Here is a 23,248-nt window from a genome sequence, read left to right as displayed (position 1 = left end):
AATTTAAAATAGAAAAGATTTTGAGGCTTTTCAGAGAAGTGTACATCAGTGGATTTGGGATATCTGGGTTCAGTTCACCTAGTTTTGGTTTCTGCACTATACAGGAAAAGTTAAGATAAAGTTGACACAGTGTATGATGATGACAATACTCTCCTATCTCATGTCCCGTCCTATCCTCTGTCAATGATAGAGTACTGTACTGGGTTGATGGATGTTATGGGAGATCCTATAGACAACAGAGCCAGCTAATGAGATCTTAAAACAGTTTATCTCCCTTACAAAGGCAGATGGAATCATCATTCGTAAGCAAGTTATGTAAGGTCACTGGCCCTTCCATGGAGAGGAGTTTACATTTATACATTTCTGTTTAACCCATTTTTGAGTAGTGCTGCTTATTTGTTCTTTTTGGTATGTATGTCCTCAATAAAAGATTAGTTGTCCTTTTATATCCCAAATGAGGCAAAAGACAATAGTAATTGTATTTCACCATGGGCCCACAGTTTGTCTCTAAGGGAAATAACAAAAAATTGTTACAGTAACCCACCTATTTGCCAGACTAGCCACCCAGTGTTCCCCCTAGGAAGGGGTCACAGGTTGCAGGAAAATCCCTCAGTCTTCTCTTGATGCTGGTTGAGACTAGCTCTGAATATGTGGATTTGGAAGGAAGCTTCATTTCCAGGGAAGAAAGATCACCCTTCCCCAGCTCTACCCAAAACTCATTACCAAGTAATTAGAAAAGAAAAAAAGTCCAGGGTTATTGATGTCCATTTTCTTCTATTTGAATAGAGATCTTTGTTAACAGGCTTGGTTCTCATATCTCTGGGTATTCCCACCCAAACCTCCCTGAACCTCCCTGAACACTCTTGTAACAACATCATGAATTGTACTGGCTTTGCTTTGTGATCAGCATATTTTGTGATTTATTTCTAATGGTGTCAGGTTCTGCTTTTCTCTGTGGCCAGGAAAAGTAACTGTTCCTTTATCCTCGCCCAAAAGAGGTACCAAAAGCTGACAATCTGTGGGATTCCCCTCATTGGGTTGTTGGATCTCTCTCACTTCAGTCATAACCATCACCAGGGACCTTGTGCTTGGTCAGGCCTGTGAAGGGACACCCACTAGCTCTGCTGTCATCTTACTCCACCTTTTTCCATGTCAGTCTTGATCTGCTCCTCAAGATCCTCTGGGGACACATAAAAGTCCTCTTCTGGCACTGATGATTTGGGCCGGCAGCGTCCACAGCAGCAGTTGCAACAGCAGCACAGGCAGCAGCAAAAATAACAGCCAGTGAAGAGTCCAATGATGACAAACAGGGTCTAGGGGAAACAGAGACAAACCAAAATAGGGGTGAGGAATGGTGGCGTGTGGGAGAAACCAGAAATTAAGTGTGCATCCATGTATCTTCAGAGACCTGAAGATGTTGCAGTTCCCCCTGAGGACCACATAATCACCCGCATCCTTATTCCATGCAAGAACTAGCTTTTTAGTTGCCTTGGAAACAAATTCCTTATAAAGTTTTGCCTAACGAGTTCACAGGAAGTGACTTGTAGCCACAGTAATGAGGTGTGATACTTTCTTCTTTATTCATAAGCTATGGTGATCATTATTAAGAGGAGAACAAACAAAACAACAAACAGACAACCTCTACAGGTCAAATGAGCTAACCAAGGGGATTGAGTCATTCTCACCAAAGATAAGCTATTGATTGATAGCTCTCCCTCACACCTCCTCATTTCCCTTAGTCACTAAGTCTTGCCAGAGTCTCTTTAAGATCTCTTACACCCTCTCCCTTGTCTCTCTCCTGACTGGTAAGGACTTTAGAAAGATCTCCTTATCTCTGCCTTTAACACATCAGTAGCCTCCTAACTAGCCTCCCTGCCTCCACTCTTGCCTCCTATTCTACTCTGCACATTGTTGTTGGAACTTACTGAAATACATTTCTCTTGAACCTATGCGGCAACTTTCCTGCCTCTCAGGAAAGACTGGAACTCCTTATTAATGGTCATCTGGCTTCAAACCTTTCCCTAATTAGCACAGCCCTATTCCTGCCATACCTTCCATAGCTTTGCTCTCCTTGTGGATTCATCTTCCCAGAGGCCTCCTTCCATTCCTCAGCCATCTAACAAATGCCAACTCTGAGTTTAAGATTCATCTCAAAGATCCTCTCTCTGACATCTTTCCTGATCCCCCCACTCTAGAACAATTACTCCCTCCTTTGTGCCCAGGTTGTACTCCACAGAAATTTCTCCCATGGTTCTATTGTTGTTGTTGACACCTTAGGACATTTATCTGTTTACAGGTCTGTGTCACATTAGACTGCGAGAGTTTTGAAGGCTGTAACTATATGTTAGTCATCTTTTAATCCCTCCTACCTAAGGATTTAGTACCTGGCATGTGGGAGACAATAAATACCTACTGAATTAATGAATGGATAAAGTAATTAATAGATAGATGAATAATTTGTTCCTTTTAGTGAACAGCCAGAACCAGGATTTCCCCACAAGCATATGAAAGATTTGTTTACTAAGTCTGCCATAGCTAAAATGAAAAGAAACTCTACCAACCCTCAATTTAAGTTAAAATAAGCCAAATTTTTTAATTCAGCAATATAATGCTTGTAAAAAATATGTTATTTGAAATAGGAAGTGTTTTGAATAAGAATGCAGATTTTATCTAAAAAGAACAAAGAGGATAAAGATCACCTTGCGTGTATGCAGTTCTTCAGTAACTTAAGGTAGAAATCTTTAATGTTGATGAAACTCACCTGGCTCATTCCTGCTTCTTTCTGACTCTGGCCCCCATTATGGGGTGGAGCCTACAGTGGTTTGGAGTGAGGGAGCTTTAGTCACACTCTCGCACCTATAATCTTTTTGCTGTGGATACTCTATATTTTCATAGACTTAAGAAAATTACTCTGCGAAAAAAGCTGCAACACTGTCCTCACCAGCTGCCTCCAAAACCTTCCTATGCAGTATTCCTGAGCTATTGCCTCAATCAGCTCCTCCTTTCTCTACCTATTTTAGTCCTCTTATGTCTTTACCATGCAATTCCCATATTTACTCTTCGCTGAAAATTTTCTTTAATTCATATATTGTTTTGTTCTTTAATTAATCCAACTAGATTGGTTTCCTGCTACACAAACAGCCTTGACTTACATACTCATAGTACTTAGCACACTACTGAGCATAAGTAGGAGTCCACTATTTTTTTTAATGGGAAGATTTATTTATTTTTTTAAATGTGTATTTATTTTTCAGAGAAAGAGTGCAAGCAGGGGAGGGGCAGAGAGAGGATCCAAAGCGGGCTCTGCGCTAACAGCAAAAAGCCCAAACTCACGAACCATGAGATCATGATCTGAGCTGAAGTTAGCCACTTAACTGACTGAGTCACCCAGGTGCCCCAGGAGCTCAATATTTTTGAAATACATATTTTCAGTGGTACAATAAATCATTCATTTAATGCATACTTAATACATGATCATATGCACCGGACCACTCTGATGGACACGGTGCAGTTAGGCTTTTGACATAAACAGAAGAAGGTACATTTTTTTGTGGCCTTACTTTTAAAGAGCCACATCAGAAATTATTTCATATATTTCTTATACTGCTGGACAGCGTCTGTTTTTTCTATATGAATTTTTATCAACTTTGTCAACTTCCTCAGTAAGGAAACCTATTTGTTTTTATGCAGGCCAGCCCTAATATGCAACCAGGTATTAGTGTGTAAATTATCTAGAATGTCCGATATACCTTCCCAGGGAGAGAATGTCACACCTGGAGGTTAGGTTCCCAGGCAAGTCCCCTAAAGCCTACATTTTATGTGAACATTAAGTCAATCATAAGTGATATTGTCAGTATGTACACTCTCATTCCAAGGTCCAAATCCACTCAGCAGGAACTTGTCTCTCTCCCAGGTCTTCAACAATAGAGAAAGGAGATCTCAAGTGGGAATCCCAGTTATCTCTAGGAGAAGACATTTTTGGAGACTGTAGAAGACAAATGTGGCTTTAGGTTGTAGACTCTCCATGCTTATGTGCAAAAATATATTCTTTCTCTGCATATATAAAACTCCTCAATTTAGCAAGATTTATTTTAGTGGAAGAAAATAGCAATCAGAATCCTATTGACCATGCAACCCCTTTTTTTGGAGATCTGCAGTTTTTTAAATTAATTACCTCTCATATGAGTGTGAGTTCATATGATTTCACAAAATGTATGAATTGTCCAAAAATATCCTGATGGATCATATGAATGCTTTGTATGTAAATATGCTTTTGTCAAAAGATAAGGGGGTGCCTGGGTAGCTCAGTCAGTTAAGCGTCTAACTTCAGCTCAGGTCATGATCTCACAGTTTGTTAGCCCGAGCCCCGCGTCGGGCTCTGTGCTGACAGCTCAGAGCCTGAAGCCTGCTTCATATTCTGTGTCTCCTTCTCTCTCTGCCCCTACCCCACTTGTGCTCTGTCTCTCTCTGTCCATCAAAAATAAATAAATGTAAAAAAAAAAGGTAAGGACATTAAAACTCATGAACAAATGCATAACCATCACCAGACATATACCAGGTATTCCTAGGAAACCACCCAAAATTTATTGTTAAAAGTGAATTCTGATTGTACTAAGTCCTTAAAAATGTTGCCTTCTTCTTGACCAGATATCCTTTTTTCCCCTTTTGCCTCTATGTCTCTCCCACACCCTGTTCAACACTACTTAATTCTCACTTTTTCCTCCTCATTTCCTTCTCCACTACTTCAAGTCAGGCTGCACGTGAGCCTATGACATAATTACCACACATTCTCCCAAGTACTGTGTTTGTTCATGTAGCCTATGCTATAGATAGTAAAGTACATGGCTAAATTTGTCCCATAATAACTTACTAAGCAGTTGTCACACTAATAAATTATTTTTGTTTTTGAGCAGTGAGTCAGTTCTTAATTAGTCATGGGTCGAGGGGGGGGCCAGTCAGAATTAACCTGAAGCCTCAAATTCATTTATAATTAATGTCTAGAGGTATTTTAAGTCATGCTGTATTTTATGATTATTTAATGAGCTAAAGCAAAAAATGATCCTCAAATAATAGCTTTTGATTAAAGTGATACCTCTTTTTATTTATAAGAGTTTAATAATATAGTAAGCTTAGGTTTTCTCTGAGATGGAGCCTAAAAGAGTGAATAATATGGTTTTTCTAGGAAATTGTTTTTGAAGAAAAAATTGATTTACCTTTGCCCACCAGCTTGACAGCATGAAGTAGGCATTAACATTTTCATCTCCAAATTGCTCAGCCACATAGAGTCCCAGTGATCCATACTTGTCATATATGTTTCTCTTTGACATGTCGGTAAGTATTGTGTGGGCGTTGTTGATTTCTTTAAACTTTTCAGCAGCAGCTGGATCATCTGGATTCTTGTCTGGATGATGTTTCAAGGCCAGCTTTCTTTTAAAATAAAAAAAGTGAGGGGAAGTATTATTTGACAAGAATTGCAATGACATTTTAGGGGGGCATTATTCATTTGTTCATCATTTTTACATGCAATTACTGTGAAATGATAAGTTTCACAAAAATGTTGATGTGACTAAGCAAGTTTCCATTAGATGTTGTCTCTTGTTTCTATGTGCAGGCACAGTAGTATTGTTTCTTTCCTCACATCCTCAAAGGAATTCTCAATAGCTGCGTAGTTGTTGAGTCTGAGCCATTTTGCTGTTGGCAGATATGTGAAGTTTATTTTCACCTGGAAGCTGATCAGTGGCCCACTTCAATATGCAGAGGCCTTTCAAGTGTTTGAGCAATAGAGTAAGTTTACACCAAAATTCCATTTAGAACTGGAACAAGTTTCTGGAATTAACAAAAGTTCACACCACATATTCTAAAAGTTAAATGAAAAATTGTCCAAAAAAATCTGATTCATACTCCCTTGAATAAAATTATGACCTTTTTCACAAATCTTCCACAAACCCTTTTTCACTCCCTTTTGTTTTTATGAACAGATACTGTGACTTTCCTTGTTGTCAAATGTATATTTGACTTCTTTTTTTAAAATTTATTTATTTTGAGAGAGAGTGAGCAAGCAGGGGAGGGGCCGAGGGAGAGGGAGACAGATCCAAAGCAGGTTCTGTGCTGTCAGTGCAGAGCCCAACATGGAGCTAGATTGCATGAGCTGTGAGGTCATGACCTGAACTGAAATGAAGAGTCAGATGCTCAACCAAGTGAGCCACCCAGGCGTCCCTATTTGACTTCTTTTAAAATAGGTCTTTCCACTTCAAATAATCTGTAGAAATTTAGTTGTGAGTAAAAGGGCCTGTCTTCTCTGTGGATCATGAATCAGTTCCTGATGAATATATGTATGTGTTGTGTTGCAGTGGTGTGTGTGTGTGTGTGTGTGTGTGTGAGAGAGAGAGAGAGAGAGAGAGAGAGAGAGAGAGATTTGGGGGTAATTTATTCTTGTTATACTCAAGTATTAAAAAACCTATAACACGAATGTGAGAACTGGGCTATGATAGTCAGGGTCTGGCTGGTGGCCATTTCCTTCACTTCCCTTTGCAGACAGATTTAAATAATGATTAAAGCTGTGTTCAAAATTGAGTCTGTAGTAATTTTTCCACTAAAAAGTCAACAAATTTTTTGACTCCGTACTGGAAATTTTATGTGACTTGTTCTCTCTGCTGTGTCCTTTATAGCTCTATGTACGAATATACCTTAAGCTTTTATTTTGGTTTAGATTAAACGGTTTCATTTTAATGCAATAATAAAAGGCCATAGTAGAACAGAAAAGTAAAGTCTACTTTATAAGTCAATCTATACAATAAGCTGGAAAAAAAATCACACATATTTTAGGAATTAAAGTACTGCTGGTTAGGAAGTAGGTGATTAAGCAGCTCAGCATCAGTACCAAAATACTTAAAAGTGTAAATCATGGTGTAAAAGCGGTTTCAACTCTGAACTCAGAATAAACAAAAAGAACAAAACAATGATAGTTCATTTTAAATTTGTTTAACTAAAACATTTTCATGCTTTTTGAGAGGTGTTTGGGGTATCTATGTTTTTTTATGTGCAGAATTCATAATGAAATCTCGTGCTAATAGCATAAAATGCCTATTTTGTCATTTAAAAGATCTTTTATAATGTTTACTATGTGCTAGCACTATTGTAAGCATGTTATAAATATTAATTCATTAATATTTATCACAACTCTATGAAATAGGTGTTATCATGATCCCATTTTACAGATGAGGAAATTTAGCCACCAGAAAGTTAAGTAATTTGCCCAATATCACACAGCTAATAATTACAGCCAGGCTTTGAACACAGGGAATTTGACCTCGAGCACATGCTCTTAACCACCACTAGGCTGCCTTTTTTATATTTTTAAATTTAAAAAGTAAGGTACACAGTGTGAGTAGACCATTATAAAAGGACTTTGGCCTTTGGTCTTTAAGGTGATGTGGGAAGCCACTGGGTTTTTTTGAGAAAAAGAGTGGTATGATCTGACTTTAGTTTTAGAAGGATTACTGACTCTTGGAGAGGACAAAGACCAAAGCAGGGAGACTCTTTTAGGAAAAGTCCGTGGTGGTTCTGATCAGTGTGGCAGTGGAGGATATAATGAGAAGTGGTTGGATTCTGGATATATTTTGAAAGCTAACTGATGAATTGGATGTGGGATACAAAAGAAAGAAATGAGAGATGGCACCAGAGTTTTGGCCTGAGCAAATAGCAGTTTGTAGTTACTACTTAATGAGTTGGCAAGAATTTTTTTTTCTTTTTTTGGCAGTAGGGAATGGTTTGTTAGGATTTAGAGTTTGTATTTTAGACACATTTGAGATGCCTATTAGACTTCTAAGTGGAGATGGAGGTAAGAGAGATATATGAGCCTGGAGTTTAGGCAAGAATTACTGTAGGAGATGCATGTTTGGGAGTTCTCAGCAAGTAGATGGTATTTAGAGCTATGGAAGTGGAAAAGATTCACAAGTGAGTGGGTCCAAGAGAAGTCCAAAAACTGGGCTTTGAGAAGGAAGAACAAGCAAAGGAGATGAAGAAAGAAAGATCAATGAGGCAGAAGGAAAATTATGGAGAATATGGGGTCTTGGGATCTAAGTGAACAAAGTATTTCAAGGAGGAGAGTGGTCATTTGTGTCAAATACTATTAACAGGTCATATATGATGAGGACTAAGAACTGATCACTAGGTTTAGTGATATAGAAATTTTTGGTGACCTTGATACACACACACACACACACACACACACACACACACATGCACATACACATAGACAGTGGTATATATGTCTGTATAAGGAAAAATAAAGCAGAAAAATGAGAAGAAAGAGGAAAATGGAAGGTTATGACCACAATTAACAGTGTTTATAGCTGCACATTGGGATTATAGGTGATTCTTTATTTTGTTTTTGCTTGTTACAAAAAATATACATATCACTTGTGTAGTTTCCTTCCATAAGCATTGTTAAGGTCCAGTTACAAATGTTCTCTCTTTTTTTTTTTAATTTTTTTTTTCAACATTTATTTATTTTTGGGACAGAGAGAGACAGAGCATGAACGGGGGAGGGGCAGAGAGAGAGGGAGACACAGAATTGGAAACAGGCTCCAGGCTCTGAGCCATCAGCCCAGAGCCTGACACGGGGCTCGAACTCACGGACCACGAGATCGTGACCTGGCTGAAGTCGGACGCTTAACCGACTGCGCCACCCAGGCGCCCCTGTTGTTCTCTTTTAATAGCTGAAAGTTTAGAGTTTGTTCTCTTAAATGACCCACTGACAAATTAGAAGGGGTAAAAAAGGAAGAAAGAAAAAAGTCCTCTAACTTCAGTGATACAATGATCATCATCAAATAACATCAAGTGGATTCTTTAAACACATTAATTTTAATGGCATGATATCCCTGGAATTCTCACACCATGCCCTCGAATACAATTTACAGCATTTCCCCCTACTAGTTCCAGAAATCAAATTCAAGCCAATCAGATACAAGAGCTATTAATTCTGCCTTGAAAAAAGAAACCCCTGCAAAGTGCCTCTTTGCATACATTTGCTTCTTTTTAGGTTTCAGTTGTAGACTGATTATATACTGCCCGAGACTTAGCCAGAGAAGCCTAGCTTCCTGTCATATTTTAAGCTGTTCGGATCTTTGTCAGCTTACAAGGGCAGATGCACCCAGCCATTTATTACACTCCTCTAACAATAGCACTGGCAAATTCAGAGGGCTGGAGCATCTCCATTTGTAACAAATCCAATTCCTGGTCGTCAGCAGCATTTTGACTCCTCTTGGCAGATGCTCTTGGCTCTGAGGAATCCTTGGGAAATATGGCTAGCAGAGGCAGCTACCAAAATTACACAACTGCTCAGGAAGTAATTGGTTAATGACCCACACTTCGGAATTGCCTATAGACCAAGAAAGCATGTGTGGAATTTAGGGTGAAAGAAAGTGCTTGGAGTACGTTTAAATATAAAATTCACCTAATTCATTTTAAAGATCTTTCTTATAATTTCTCACTTTAAACTTAAAAAGTAATAGAATTCTAACCAGAATGTGTGCTTTTTATCCTAAATCTCTCTCTACTCTTAATCACCTAATTAATCTGGTATGGCTATAACTAATGTTAGAAATAGCAGCAATGCCTCTCATTTCCACTTTGCAATCCATTGACAACCGTAAACTGAAATGCATAGTGAATTCAGTTGAGTGGTGGAGAAGATGAACGTGGGGTTTATAGTTGTAATTACTTATGGCCCCTATTTTGAGACAGTGGCATACTTCTAAGAATTATGATGTTTTGCCCAGTTCTTTTCCTCTTAACATCTAACACTCAGATCAGATCTACTACTACTCTCTACCAGTCTCTACGTCATCTAAGACCTGATTCTGACCATGTTGCCTCAGTTCTAGGCCAGATCTATCTCCATGGGGTTGAAATATCAGAGGAGACCTTGTTTGGGAAGGGTGGCATCTGAACTTCAGGGAATTAAGTTCCATCCTGGCATGGCTGTGTCTATAAGCTGCCTTTCCCCACTCAACACATTTTCAGCTGCTTTCTCCAATTACCTCCTGTTGTTTCCTATTTCAAAATTTCTCCACTGCAGTGTGACTTTCTGTTAAACTCTCTCAGCCACAAAGTTTATTTCCCCTCCAGTGTCCCAGAAGAAGCTACCTGTTGCCTAAGATGAAAGGGTAGAAGAAGAGTGAAGCATGATTTCTTCCCATCTCCTAGAACCTTTAAAATAAAGTTAGCATCTACTGCAAAGATAGCAAACCAAACCAAAACAAACAAACAAAAAACCCAAACAAAATCTGAGTTTGAAAAAGCTCAGGTAGCAAAACAAAGCAAAATCTGAGTTCAGAGATAGACTTTCTAGAAATATTCTAGATAATATTTTCTTAAATATTATTCTCAGATAATTATTTCTAGAAAAAAAATGGCTATAATGGGAAGGAGACTGGTGGTAAATAGGAAAATTAACTGCTACAAACCAGAGTTGGAAGGTGAAAACAACCCCTAGATTAGTAACCCTAGATGTATGGCAAGTGTTGCATAATGGAACTTGATAGCTGTCATAATACTGGAAGTTTGGTGGACCTCCTGTGCCCTCTTGGACTAAATCAACACCCAAGTGAAAACATAAGAAACCAACATAGGAATCCCAGTGCACACATCTCCCTGACATTTGGTAGTGATGGACATTTTAATGTCTGACAGTTGGATGGATATAGATATATGTATATATGTGTATATATACATACATATATACACATATATACATATATACATCTCTTTGTAGTTTCATTTGTACTTTCCTAATCACTAATGAGGCTGATATATATATTCTTGCAATTATAATTTGGATATCCTCTATTTAAGTGCATAATCTTTTGCCAGTGTTTAGTTTGATGTTTAAATTAATTTGTAGTATTTAAAAAATATGTGTTCTATATATGAATCCTTTGTCACTTATATGTATTACATATATATTCTCCCATTCTGGGAACTTGTTGTTATTTTCTTTATGGACTCTTTTGATGAACAGAAATTCTTAATTTTAATTTAGTTGAATTGATCAATTTTAGTCTGAATTCAGAAAGATTCTCAAAGTTTTATAATTTTACCATTTACGTCTTGCATATATTTTATTAGATTTATTCCTAGGAACTTATACTTCATGTGTATGGTTTTGACATTTCAAAATGTTTTCTTAATTCATTGCAGATATAAGAGATTTTTATATATTGATGTTCCTAAGCTTATTTATTAATGTTAATAAATTACAGATTATTTTGCATTTTCTACATACACAGTTATATAATATATAAAAAAATGTTTCTTTCCTTTCCAGTCCTTATATCATTTAACATTTTCTTCTTATTATTGTTTTGGCTAAGACCTTGGGTATGATGTCAGATAAAAGCAGTTGTATCAGGGGTGCCTGGGTGGCTCAGTCGGTTAAGCATCCAACTTCAGCTCAGCTCATGATCTCACAACTCATGAATTTGAGGGCTCTGTGCTGACAGCTCAGAGCCTGGAGCCAGCTTCAGAGTCTTTGTCTCCCTCTATCCCTGCTCCTCCCCTGCTTGCACTCTGTCTCTCTCTCTCTTCAAAATAAACAATACAAAAAATAAAAATAAGTTAAAAAAATAAAAGTGATTATAGCAGCCATCCTTCTCTTTTACTAATTTACTAACAGTGAATGGATGTTAGATTTTATCAAATGCTTTTTCTTTATCTGTTGAGAAGACACATTTTTTTGTCTTTCAATCTGTTTATGTGATTGATTTTCTAATGTTAATTGAAGTTTGTGTTCTTGGATAAACTCAACTTGGCCATTTTGTATTATTTTTTATTTATTGCTAGTCTCAGTTTTCTAAAATGTGCATCTAATTATAAATTTCCTTCTAAGTACTACTTAAACTGCATTTCCCAAGTTTTAATATGTGACATTCAGTTCTAGATATTTCCTTTTTAAAAATGTTTATTCTTTGAGAGAGAGAGAGAGAAACATGAGCAGGGTAGAGGCAGAGAGAGGGAGACACAGAATCCAAAGCAGGCTCAAAAGCTCAGAATCCAAAGCTGACAGCTCAGAGCCCAATGCGGGGCTTGAACCCACAAACCATGAGATCATGACCTGAACCAAAGTTGGACGCTTAACCGACTGAGCCACCCAGGTGCCCCTGGTTCTAGATATTTTCTAATTTTAATTGTGGTTTATTTTACCCATGAGTTAGTTTAAATTGTGCCTCCCGATTTTCAAACACATGGGAATTTTCTAGTTATCTTATTATTCTTACTGTCTATCATGATCGTATTGCTGTGAGAAAACATTTTATTTGATTTAAGTCCTTCAAAATTTGAGGGTTGCTCTATGTCTCATTATTTGTTCAATTTTTATAAATGTTCCATGTGTACTTTAAAGAATATATATTCCATACCTGTTGAGTGCTTTGTTCTTGTAGAAGAGCATTAGATTTTATTTGCTAATTTTTTTTGTTCAAATCTTCTATATTCTTTTTTTTTTTTTTTAATTTTTTTTTCAACGTTTATTTATTTTTGGGACAGAGAGAGACAGAGCATGAACGGGGGAGGAGCAGAGAGAGAGGGAGACACAGAATCGGAAACAGGCTCCAGGCTCTGAGCCATCAACCCAGAGCCCAACGCGGGGCTTGAACTCACGGACCGCGAGATCGTGACCTGGCTGAAGTCGGACGCCTAACCGACTGCGCCACCCAGGCGCCCCGAAATCTTCTATATTCTTAACCATTTTACTGATCTACCAAACAAGGTATGTTTCCCACTATGGCTGCAGGTTTGCATATTTCTCCTTATAGTTGTCACTTGTTGCTGTATGTATTTTAGGCCATGGTTTTTGAAGCATACAAATTAACAACTGTTATACATGACTAGTGAATTGAACTTTTATCATTTGAAATATGCCTCTTCACCTCTAGTAATACTTTTTGTCATTACTTTGATATGAATAAGCAACACCAGCTTTCTTTGGGTAGTCATCTACCTAGAATATATTTTTCTTTACTTTTATTTTCACATTTTCTGTATACTTATGTATTAGATGTGTGTTTTGTGAATCCCATATTATTTTTTTTATTTACAATGACAATCTTTCTCTTTTAATTGAAGCATTTAGCCTATGTTTATTTTTAATATAATTATTGATATAATTCAGGTTAAATCTACCACATCATTATTTTTTTTGCCCATATAAAAAAATATTTTTCCTCCTTTTTGCCTTCTTTTGGATTAAGTCTTTATAGTTTTTCTACTTTTTTCCATGGTTGCTTTTGGAAATTATACATTTTTAAAATTCCTCTTAGAAAATCCTTATCAAAGTCCAGTATCAAGATACTTTAGTTTTCCTTCAAGAGAATATAAAAGTCTTAGGACATAAACACTATTACTTTCCTCCTAACATAAGTGTTGTTGGTAGCATGTACTTTAATTCTCTAAGTCTCTTAGTCCCTCAAGAATTGCTATTTAATACAATTATTATATAATGACCTTTTTCACAATTAGTGTTTGTGTGCATTTACTCGCATATTTTCCAGTTATGTTGCCATTGATTGGAACATCTTACATCTCTGACTATCCATCTGGAATTATTTTCCTCCTGCATATTAACACCCTTTAGTGTATCTGTATAGATCTGCTGATAATTAATTCTTATGATTTTTGTTTAACTTAAAAATGTCTTTATTTCACTTTCATTTTTGAAGGGCATTTTCCTTGGATATAGAATTGTAAGTTATCAACTATTTTCTTTTTCACACTGAAGATCTCAGTCCAGTGTCTTCTAGATTCCATTATTTCTGTTAAAAAATCTGTTACAAGTCTATTGTTGTTCTTTGAAGATAGTTTGTATTTTTTTTTCTGGTGGCCATCAAAGCTTTACATCATTTTTCAACAGTTTTCCTGTAATGTGCTTTGATACAGATTTCTTTCTATTTGTTCTGTTTGGCTTTTATTTGGCTGCTGGTATAAATGGATTGATATTGTTCATGAGCCTGGAAAATTCACAAACATTGTTTTCAAATAAGTTTCCTCTTATTCTCTTTCTACTCTTCTTTTCAGACTCCAGTTGCATTTATCTAATGGATCTTCTTCTATGTGTTTCATCTTCTTGCATTGTTTCCTGTCCTTTTGTAATTCTTTCTTGCTATTTTCTTCTGGTCTATCTTCCAATCAGCTCTCTAACTTGTTAAACACTGCCTTTGAGTTCTTAAGTTTGGTTGCTGTATTTTTTAGTTGTGAAACTTATGTTTCATTTTAAAAATCTGAAATATCCCTTTTCATAATTTTCAGTTTTCTGTGAAAATCCTCAATCTTATATTTTATTTCTTGATCATAGTTATTTTAAAATCTGTATTGGATAATTTTAATACCTGAGTTTGTCTGTGGTTTTGTGTCTATTGTCTCATTTCTGCTGATTCCTGTTCATATTGTCTTGACTTCTGTGCTTGTCTCTGTGTGCCAAATACTGTATTTTTAAAACTGTAAAAAGAGTATTATATGTAGGAAAGTTGTGAAAGAGTAAATCCTAAGACTTTTTATGGTAAGCAGAAATTTTTTTCTCTTTTCTTTTGTATTTATATGAGATGATGGATGTTAGTTGAGCCTATTGCAATAATCATTTCACAACATATATAAATCAGACCATCATGCTATATAGCTTAAACTTATATAAAGATGTATCCCAATTATTTCCCAATAAAACTAGGAAAATTTTTAAAGAAATAGTTGGACTGCCAAGAGAATATTGTCTTATACCAGAGAGCACTTTTATTTCCTATTTTCAGATGCCTGGAAGCACTTACTAAACTGAGGTCATCTTAATCCAATATTAGGGATTGAGATTTTTTCAGTCACCTAGGTGGCTCCAAGTTCAGTTATAATCCATACAAAACTGGTGTTTTCCTTTATCTACTTCTGGGTAACAAGCTACAGTGAAATTTAATAGCTTAAAGCAACAAAAATTTTATTAATTTGCCTACAATGTTGTAATTAGGCAGAACTTAGTGGATACAAGTCCTGTTTGCTTTGGCTAGGACTGCTCAATTGGAGCCGAAGGATTTGCTTTCAAGATGGCCTCACTGACTTGCTGGTAAGTTGGCACTAGCTATGGCTGAGAGCTCAGCTAGGGCTGGTTGGCTGGGAACTCTGTTCTTCATGGGGCTTCTCCACATGGCTAAATGAGGAGCCCCAAAGTATGATAATCTCAGGATATCCATACTTCTTAAAAAGTGGCTAACTTAAACCATATTGCAGAAGCAGAAGCTGCTAGGCCTTTTTAGGATTTAGGTCCACCATCACTTCTGCCACATTCTATTGGTTAAATTAGGTCAGAGAGCCAGCCCAGATTCAAGAGGGTTATACAAGGACATGAATACCAGGAAATATGGTTTATAGAGGACCACAAAAGTAATAGTGAACCACAGATGATTTACTTCCATTTTGTCCTTTGTCCTGGGGTGCAGCACTTCAGAGTATAAATAGAATTGCAAGACTCTCATTCTTGTTGGCTAGGGTCCCAAAATTTTCTCCTTTCTCTGTAGAGTCCTGCTCAGGCTTTCAGCTTCTCTTCTTCCTTATCATGACCTAGTCAGCAGTAATTCTTTAATATCAAGTGCTTTTCAGATGTATATATTAAAAGATAATTTTTATCCAGTTTTTCTAGTTTCTCTCAGGGGAAAGGAAAATGACCCAAATTACCTAGTCAATGATAACCAGAAACTCTTGGTTATCTTTTATGTCTCCATTCTTCTCTTTCAAGTATAGTTGACCTTTTGAACAATGCAGGAGTTGGGGTGCCAACCTCCCACAGTCAAAAATCCATATATAACTTTTGACTCCCCCAAAACTTAACTACTAATAGCCTACTGTTGACCAGAAGCCATACTGATAAAGTAAATAGTCAATTAACTTATATACTATATTCTTACAATAAAGTAAGCTAGAGAAAGAAAATATTATTAAGAAAATCATAAGGAAGAGAAAATACATTTATAGTACCATACTGTATTTACCTTAAAAAAAATCCACATGAAAGTGGACCAGTACAGTTCAAACCAATGTTGTTCAAGGGTCAACTATATATGTTAATTCTACCTAAGCCCTCTGTTCTATACCACTGTTATATAAATGACCCATTGTTTGTTTCTTTACTGCAAGCTGAGACCCATTAGCTCAAAAGCCCACCAAAGCTAGACTCAAATTTTTACATGTTTAATTATTTTAAAAATAGCTGAAAGAAGCAGATTATCAGCCATTTGGAGCCTACCTACTTTATATATCTGCAAGACCTTGCTCCATATGTGCTTAAGAGCCTTGAGTTTCTAAGAATCCAACCTGCCATGGCCCTCTGAGCTGTCTGGCTCAGAGACTTCCCACTATGCTCCTGAGTGACATCACCTAGACATGTAAGCCCCCTTGCCAATGCTCCCACCTTCCCTTCTCACTGAGTTCCCTTGCCTTGCTCCCCTTCTGTAAGTGGCTCCCTAGCTAAAAACCTCTGGATTGTTTCATGCTGTGAGCATCTTCCCCTCTCAAGCAATAAAGCCCCACCCAATAAAACTTATTGTGGGTTACTGCCTCTTATGGTCATATCTTTTCTCTTGGTCAACCTCTGAATCCCTTGAACACTTTACAAACACTTCATGCATTTGTACCCAGCACATTTTTTCTCCCCACGAGAAACTTGATACAATCTACTGATGAAAGAAGGCCAGAACAAGAATGTTATTGGGGCTTAAGGAAGAGGAGCCACTGGGTGAGGATTAGTACAGAGTCCTGCAAAAGGGACAGAATAGCAATTTCAGGGCACCATTTGGCTTCAAATTGCAAATAATGATGCCAGTGCTACCCCTGCCATGTAATTATTTCTGAAACACCTGCTGCCATAGTATATGATTCAAGTATTTTGATCACCAAGCCACCCAGGGCCCTCTGAAGGCCACATTACACAGTCCTATGATTTCCTCACATTTGCAGATGGAATATCAGAACAGCTCACCCCAGCAATTGTCAGGGTGTTCTCTAGTTCTGTGTGATCCTCAGTCACATTCGTGATTCAAGACAGATGGCATGAGATAACAATAGGAACCATAAATGATGATCTGTTTTAGAGAATTGACCTTTTCGCCCCATCACATAAAACCTGATGGAGAGTCAAGTGCTGACCTCTAGTGGCAGTCAATGCATTGATATCACTTCACAATAATCTCAAGTTTTTACTAGACTATGTAATAATTTGACTTTATGAGGCATTATGCTTGAGTATTTTTTTTAATTTGAGAGTTAAAAATATTTAAACTTTTGAAAAGTTTAAATGCTAATTGATAAATCTTTGTTTTAGATAGTTTTCTGGTCAGAACTCTTAGGCTAATTTTAAGAGCCAGCTCTTTACCTCCCCTAATAAGGTAGAATAGACTAGAATATTTGTACAAACACAGATAAACTGTGCCCAATATTAGAAGTATTTATCTACACCAGTCATAAGAGTACTGCCTTAAGGAATGAGGACCTGATATTCTGAAACCAGTAGGCCACTATAAGCCTTCAAACCTTCAGCAAGCCACTAAGATCTCTGTGTGTTACATTTTTAAAATATTTTTTTCTTACCAGCCTAAAGCTTGTCCAGAATATAAGAGCTGCATAGAACTTAAGATGCCTGTATTTGGCTCAGGTTTCCAACAAAAGTTTCTGGACCTCTAATCTTACTATGTTTCTTAGGGAAATGTTTGCATTTTTTTAAGCCAGCAATCTTTACAGAACTGTGATCAATCATCAAGGGAGAGACCTGGAATGTAGAAGAAACAGCTATACAAACTTTGTCTCCTACCAACAGCAGCTCCCACCACTTGTTCTAGTCAAAGCCCTTAGCAGGCACTTGCTCTCTGTAGACCTTCCTACTGCTGTCTGATGGCTCAAGTGCCAGACATAGTGAATTGTGTCAAAGCTACAAGCAGTTCCTGGTGATTTCCAGTGGTGGTCCAGGCTGGTAGTTCTTATAGGGTCCCCAGTCTCTTTATCTTCTAGGTTTCTCAGTGAAAATATATATAGTATAACTCCCAGATACATCTTTGTATTAAGTGCTCACTTTCTTGTTCTCCCCTAAACCTATTCCCAACCCGCCACCAAACCCATTTTTTAAACTTACCAGGACCTGTTCTTCCAGACTGACATCTCACTGACTTAATTTCCTTAACTATACAGTCTGACCCTTGCAGGCATGCACTTGAGTGCTACTCAAACCAAATTATTCAGTTGTTTAAATGTTCTGATTTCCTGTCATATCCTCAAAGAAATTATTCTAGTCTTCGACTGCTTCCACTCCCATTTCTGTAATGACCAGCATTGCTGGAGAAGATTGCACAACCATGCAAACTAGAGCCAATAAAGGCCTTCAACTTTCTACCTCAGCTGGTCTTCTATTCTGCTTGTCAATCCTTTTGCTTGGCCTCAAGTTCCTTCTTAAGTCTCCTGTGGCAGATATTCCAGCTTTTATGACTTATCCTTGATTCCTCTTCCTCATTCCCTCACCCTACCCCTCAACAAGAAACCTCATTTCCTACTTCAAAAGAGGGGAAAGCTTCATTAGAAGGAAATAATTCTGCACAATTGCATCATCTTTCCTCTTCTTATTTGGAGGGAAGAAGAACCTATTCTCTTTAAGATTAACCTTTCCAGTGTTTTCTAGGATCTACCTCTGCACCTTCCTGAATCCTGGTCCATCAGTCATCAATCCCTACCCTCAACTTCAGTACCTTCAGTAATTTCTCTTTGTTTTCAGCAAAAAAACATGCCCATCATTTTTTAAAAAGGAAACCTATTTTTATGTCCTTGCCTCCCCTTCAAATTATTGGACTGTTAATTATCTCCTCCTTCCCTTCTTCATAATACTTCTTCAAAGCAAAGTTTACACAAAAAAGGTTGCATCCTCAATGTCATTTACTCTTCAACCCACTGTAATCTAATTTCTAGTTCTCAACTTGCTCTCCATCCCATGACATCCTAACCCTCATGCTATCAGACTTTTCTACAAGGTTTGTTGACCACACCTTCTTTTCCTTTGGTTTACAGGATGTCTTCCTTGATTCTTCTCCTGCCCTGACTGGGGGGCTGCGCAAGGTAGTTCAGACATATGTGGGTCCCTTGGGGCCAAGTTTGGCAGAAGGAGTACGTCTTATCCGAAGTGGCCAGTGCAGCAAAAGCAAGCAAATAGTCAAACACCAAGTAAGGATAAGGCAGACAAACAACTGGGAAGCCAGGAGCAGGAACTTGAGAGTAAAGTGGACATGTCAGAGACAGGATTTTATTCATTCTTCATAAACCAAAGGAGGGCCACTTCTCATAAAAAGGACAAGGAACAGAGTAGACAATCTGAATGTGTTGCTACAGTCATGTATGTTTATAATTTCTCCTGTGCTCACCAGTTATATCCGTAGTTTTCAACATCTGATGCTCAGAATCATCTGTGAATGGGATGTTGTTTTTAAAAACTCATGTGTCATGGCTCTACTGTTAGAGGTTCTAATTTTGTAGGTCTGTGACATCTGTATGCTTACAAAATCTCCAAAGTTGATTTGGCTGTGCATCAAAGTCTGGTTTTGAAGTTTTGCTGCTATTCTACTTGACACATGATTCTTTGTCTTTCTCCTTCCTTCCTTCTTCCCTCCCTTCCCTTCCTTCCCGTCCTTTCTTAAATTCTTTCCCTCCCTCTATCCCTCCCTCCCTTCCTTTCTTTTTTCTTCCTTCCTTCCTTAATTGTGGTAAAAAAAACACACAACATAAAATTACTATTTTGATCATTTTTAAGTGTACAGATCAGTACCATTAGCTATATTACTGTTGTTGTGTAACAGATCTCTAGAACTTTTTTACTTTGCAAAGCTGAAACTCTGTATCTGTTGAACAACTTCCGATTTCCCCCTCCCTTTAACCCCTGGAAACCATAATTCTAACTTTGTTTCTATGAATTTGGCTATTTAAATAGAACTTTGTTTTTGTTGTTTTGTTTTGTTTTCTGTTTTTTTAAATATACTACTGAATTGTCAGCTTCAAAGCTATTTAACACTTTCTTGGCAACTTTTTTGGAATGCGATTATACTATTAATTATTTGATGCTTTTCCCCTCCATGGTAGTTAAATATATTGTGCAATATTTATGGCATAGCATTGCATACACATACCATCATGTTATGGCAATTTGATCTTTATTAAACATGTATAGCCTCCTTTTGTTTGTTTTATTTTTTTTATACAAGAGTTATTTATTTTATAACTGTAAGTTTGTACCTTTTGACCTTCACCCCTACCCCTCACCTCTGGCAAACACCAATCTATTCTCTGTATCTATGTATTTAGGGCTCTTTCTTTCTTTCTTTCTTTCTTTCTTTCTTTCTTTTTTCTTTCTTCTTTCTTTTCTTTCTTTTCTTTCTTTCTTTCTTTCTTTCTTTCTTTCTTTCTTTCTTTCTTTTTTCTTTCTTTCCTTCTTTCTTTCATTTCACGTATAAGTGAGACCATAAGTACTGGTCTTTCTCTGTCTCACTTATTTCACTTAGTGTAATGCCCTCAAATCTCATACATATTGTTGTAAATGATAGGATTTCCTTCCTTTTTATAGCCCAACAAGATTCCCTTGTATATATATGCTACATTTTATTTATACATTCATCCATCAATGGACACTTAAGTTGTTTCCGTGTCTTGGGTATTGAAAAAATGCTGCAGTGAATATAGAAGTACATATATCTTTTCCAGTTAGTTTTTTCATTTCCATCAGATAAATACCCAGAAGTGGCATTGCTGGATCATGTAGTAGTTTTGTTTTGTTTTTTGAGGACTCTCTGTAATGTATTCCATAGTGACTGCACCAATTTACGTTCTCACCAACAATGCACAAGTGTTCCCTTTTCTCCACATCATCACCACACTCATCTTTTGTCTTTATGATACTAGCCATTATGATAGGCACAAAGTAATCTCCTTGTGATTTAAACATTTTTTATTGAGGTGTGTTTGACACACAATATTACATAACAATATTATGTTAATTTCTAGTGTACAACTCAGTGATTTGACAACTCTGTATGTTACGCTATGCTCACTACAAGTGTAGCTACCACCTGTCATGATACAATGCTGTTATAATACTATGGACTATTTCCCTGTGGTGTGCCTTTCATTCCCATGATTTATCCATTCCATAACTGGAGACTTGTACTTCCCTCTCCCCTTCACCCGTTTTGCCCATTCTGCCTCCCCTGCCCACCCCCCACCCCCAGCAATCATCAGTTCATTTTCTGTAGGGGTTTATTTCTGCTTCTTTTTTGTTTGTTTGTTGTTTGGTTTTGTTTTTTGGATTCCAAATATAAGTGAAATCACAGTATTTGTCTTTCTCTACCTTATTTCCTTAAGTATAATACCCTCTAGATCCATCCATGTTGTTGCAAATGACAAGATCTCATTCTTTTTTATAGCTGAGTAATATTCCATTATATATGTATATACATATATGTTATATACACATTATATATGCATCATATCATACATACATATATACCATAATATATATACATATACAGTACATCTTCTTTTTTTGAGTTTTTTTAATATGAAATTTATTGTCAAATTGGTTTCCATATAATACCCAGTGCTCATCCCAACAGGTGCCCTCCTCAATGCCCATCACCCACTTTCCCCTCCCTCCCATCCCCCCATCAACCCTCATTTTATTCTCAGTTTTTAAGAGTCTCTTATGGTTTGGCTCCCTCCCTCTCTAACTTTATTTTTTCCCCTTCCCCTCCCTCATGGTCTTCTGTTAAGTTTCTCAGGATCCACATAAGAGTGAAAACATATGGTATCTGTCTTTCTTTGTATGACTTATTTCACTTAGGATAACACTCTCCAGTTCCATCCACGTTGCTACAAAAGGCCATATTTCATTTTTTCTCATTGCCACATAGTATTCCATTGTGTATATAAACCACAATTTCTTTATCCATTCATCAGTTGATGGACATTTAGGCTCTCCATAATTTGGCTATTGTTGAAAGTGCTGCTATAAACACTGGGGTGCAAGTGCCCCTATGCATCAGCACTCCTGTATCCCTTGGGTAAATTCCTAGCAGTGCTATTGCTGAGCCATAGGGTAGTTATATTTTTAATTTTTTGAGGAACCTCCACACTGTTTTCCAGAGTGGCTGCACCAGTTTGCCTTCCCACCATCAGTGCAAGAGGGTTCCCATTTCTCCACATCCTCTCCACATCTATAGTTTCCTGATTTGTTCATTTTAGCCACTCTGACTGGCATGAGGTAGTATCTCAGTGTGGTTTTGACTTGTATTTCCCTGATGAGGAGTGACGTTGAACATCTTTTCATGTGCCTGTTGGCCATCTGAATGTCTTCTTTAGAGCAGTGTCTATTCATATCTTCTGCCCATTTCTTCACTGGATTATTTGTTTTTTGGGTGTGGAGTTTGGTGAGTTCTTTAAAGATTTTGGATACTAGCCCTTTGCCCGATATGTCATTTGCAAATATCTTTTCCCATTCCGTTGGTTGCCTTTTAGTTTTGTTGACTGTTTCCTTTGCAGTGCAGAAGCTTTTTATCTTCATGAGGTCCCAATACTTCATTTTTGCTTTTGTTTCCCTTGCCTTTGGAGATGTGTCAAGTAAGAAATTACTGCAGCTGAGGTCAGAGAGATTTTTTCCTGCTTTATCTTCTAGGGTTTTGATGGTTTCCTGCCTTACATTCAGGTCCTTCATCCATTTTGAGTTTATTTTTGTGAATGGTGTAAGAAAGTGGTCTAGTTTCATTCTTCTGCATGTTGCTGTCCAGTTCTCCCAGCACCATTTGTTAAAGAGACTGTCTTTTTCCCACTGGATATTCTTTCCTGCTTTGTCAAAGATTAGTTGGCCATACTTTTGTGGGTCCAATTCTGGAGTCTCTATTCTATTCCATTGGTCTATGTGTCTGTTCTTGTGCCAATACCATGCTGTCTTGATGATTACAGCTTTGTTCATCCATTTATCTATTAATGCATACTTGCATTGATTCCATATGTTGCCTAATGTAAATAACTGTAGTAAACAGGGATGCATGTCTTTTCAAGTTATTGTTTTCATGTCCTTTGGATAAATACCAGTAGTGGAATTACCGAATCTTACTGTATTTTTATTTTTAATTTCTTGAGGAGCTTCCATGCTGTTTTCCACATTGGCTGTACCAATTTGCATTCCCACCAACAG

The 23,248-nt window shown here is 37.2% G+C and overlaps 1 protein-coding gene across 4 annotated transcripts in view; it reads right to left on the bottom strand.

Annotated features, from left to right (window-relative positions):
• DNAJC5B (DnaJ heat shock protein family (Hsp40) member C5 beta) overlaps positions 1 to 23,248 on the bottom strand; it is an 84,040-nt gene that overhangs the window by 16,558 nt on the left and 44,234 nt on the right. For all 4 annotated transcript variants that reach the window (XM_043602198.1, XM_043602197.1, XM_043602199.1 and 1 more), the window contains 2 exons: positions 5,214 to 5,427; positions 1,142 to 1,313 (listed from right to left, as the gene is read on the bottom strand). In XM_043602198.1, the coding sequence (XP_043458133.1) occupies positions 1,142 to 1,313; positions 5,214 to 5,427 (386 nt within the window). The remainder of the gene's footprint in view (positions 1 to 1,141; positions 1,314 to 5,213; positions 5,428 to 23,248) is intronic.

Source organism: Prionailurus bengalensis, chromosome F2 (genome assembly GCF_016509475.1).
Source record: "Prionailurus bengalensis isolate Pbe53 chromosome F2, Fcat_Pben_1.1_paternal_pri, whole genome shotgun sequence".
Lineage (NCBI taxonomy): Eukaryota > Metazoa > Chordata > Mammalia > Carnivora > Felidae > Prionailurus > Prionailurus bengalensis.
This window is presented reverse-complemented; position numbering and strand designations above follow the sequence as displayed.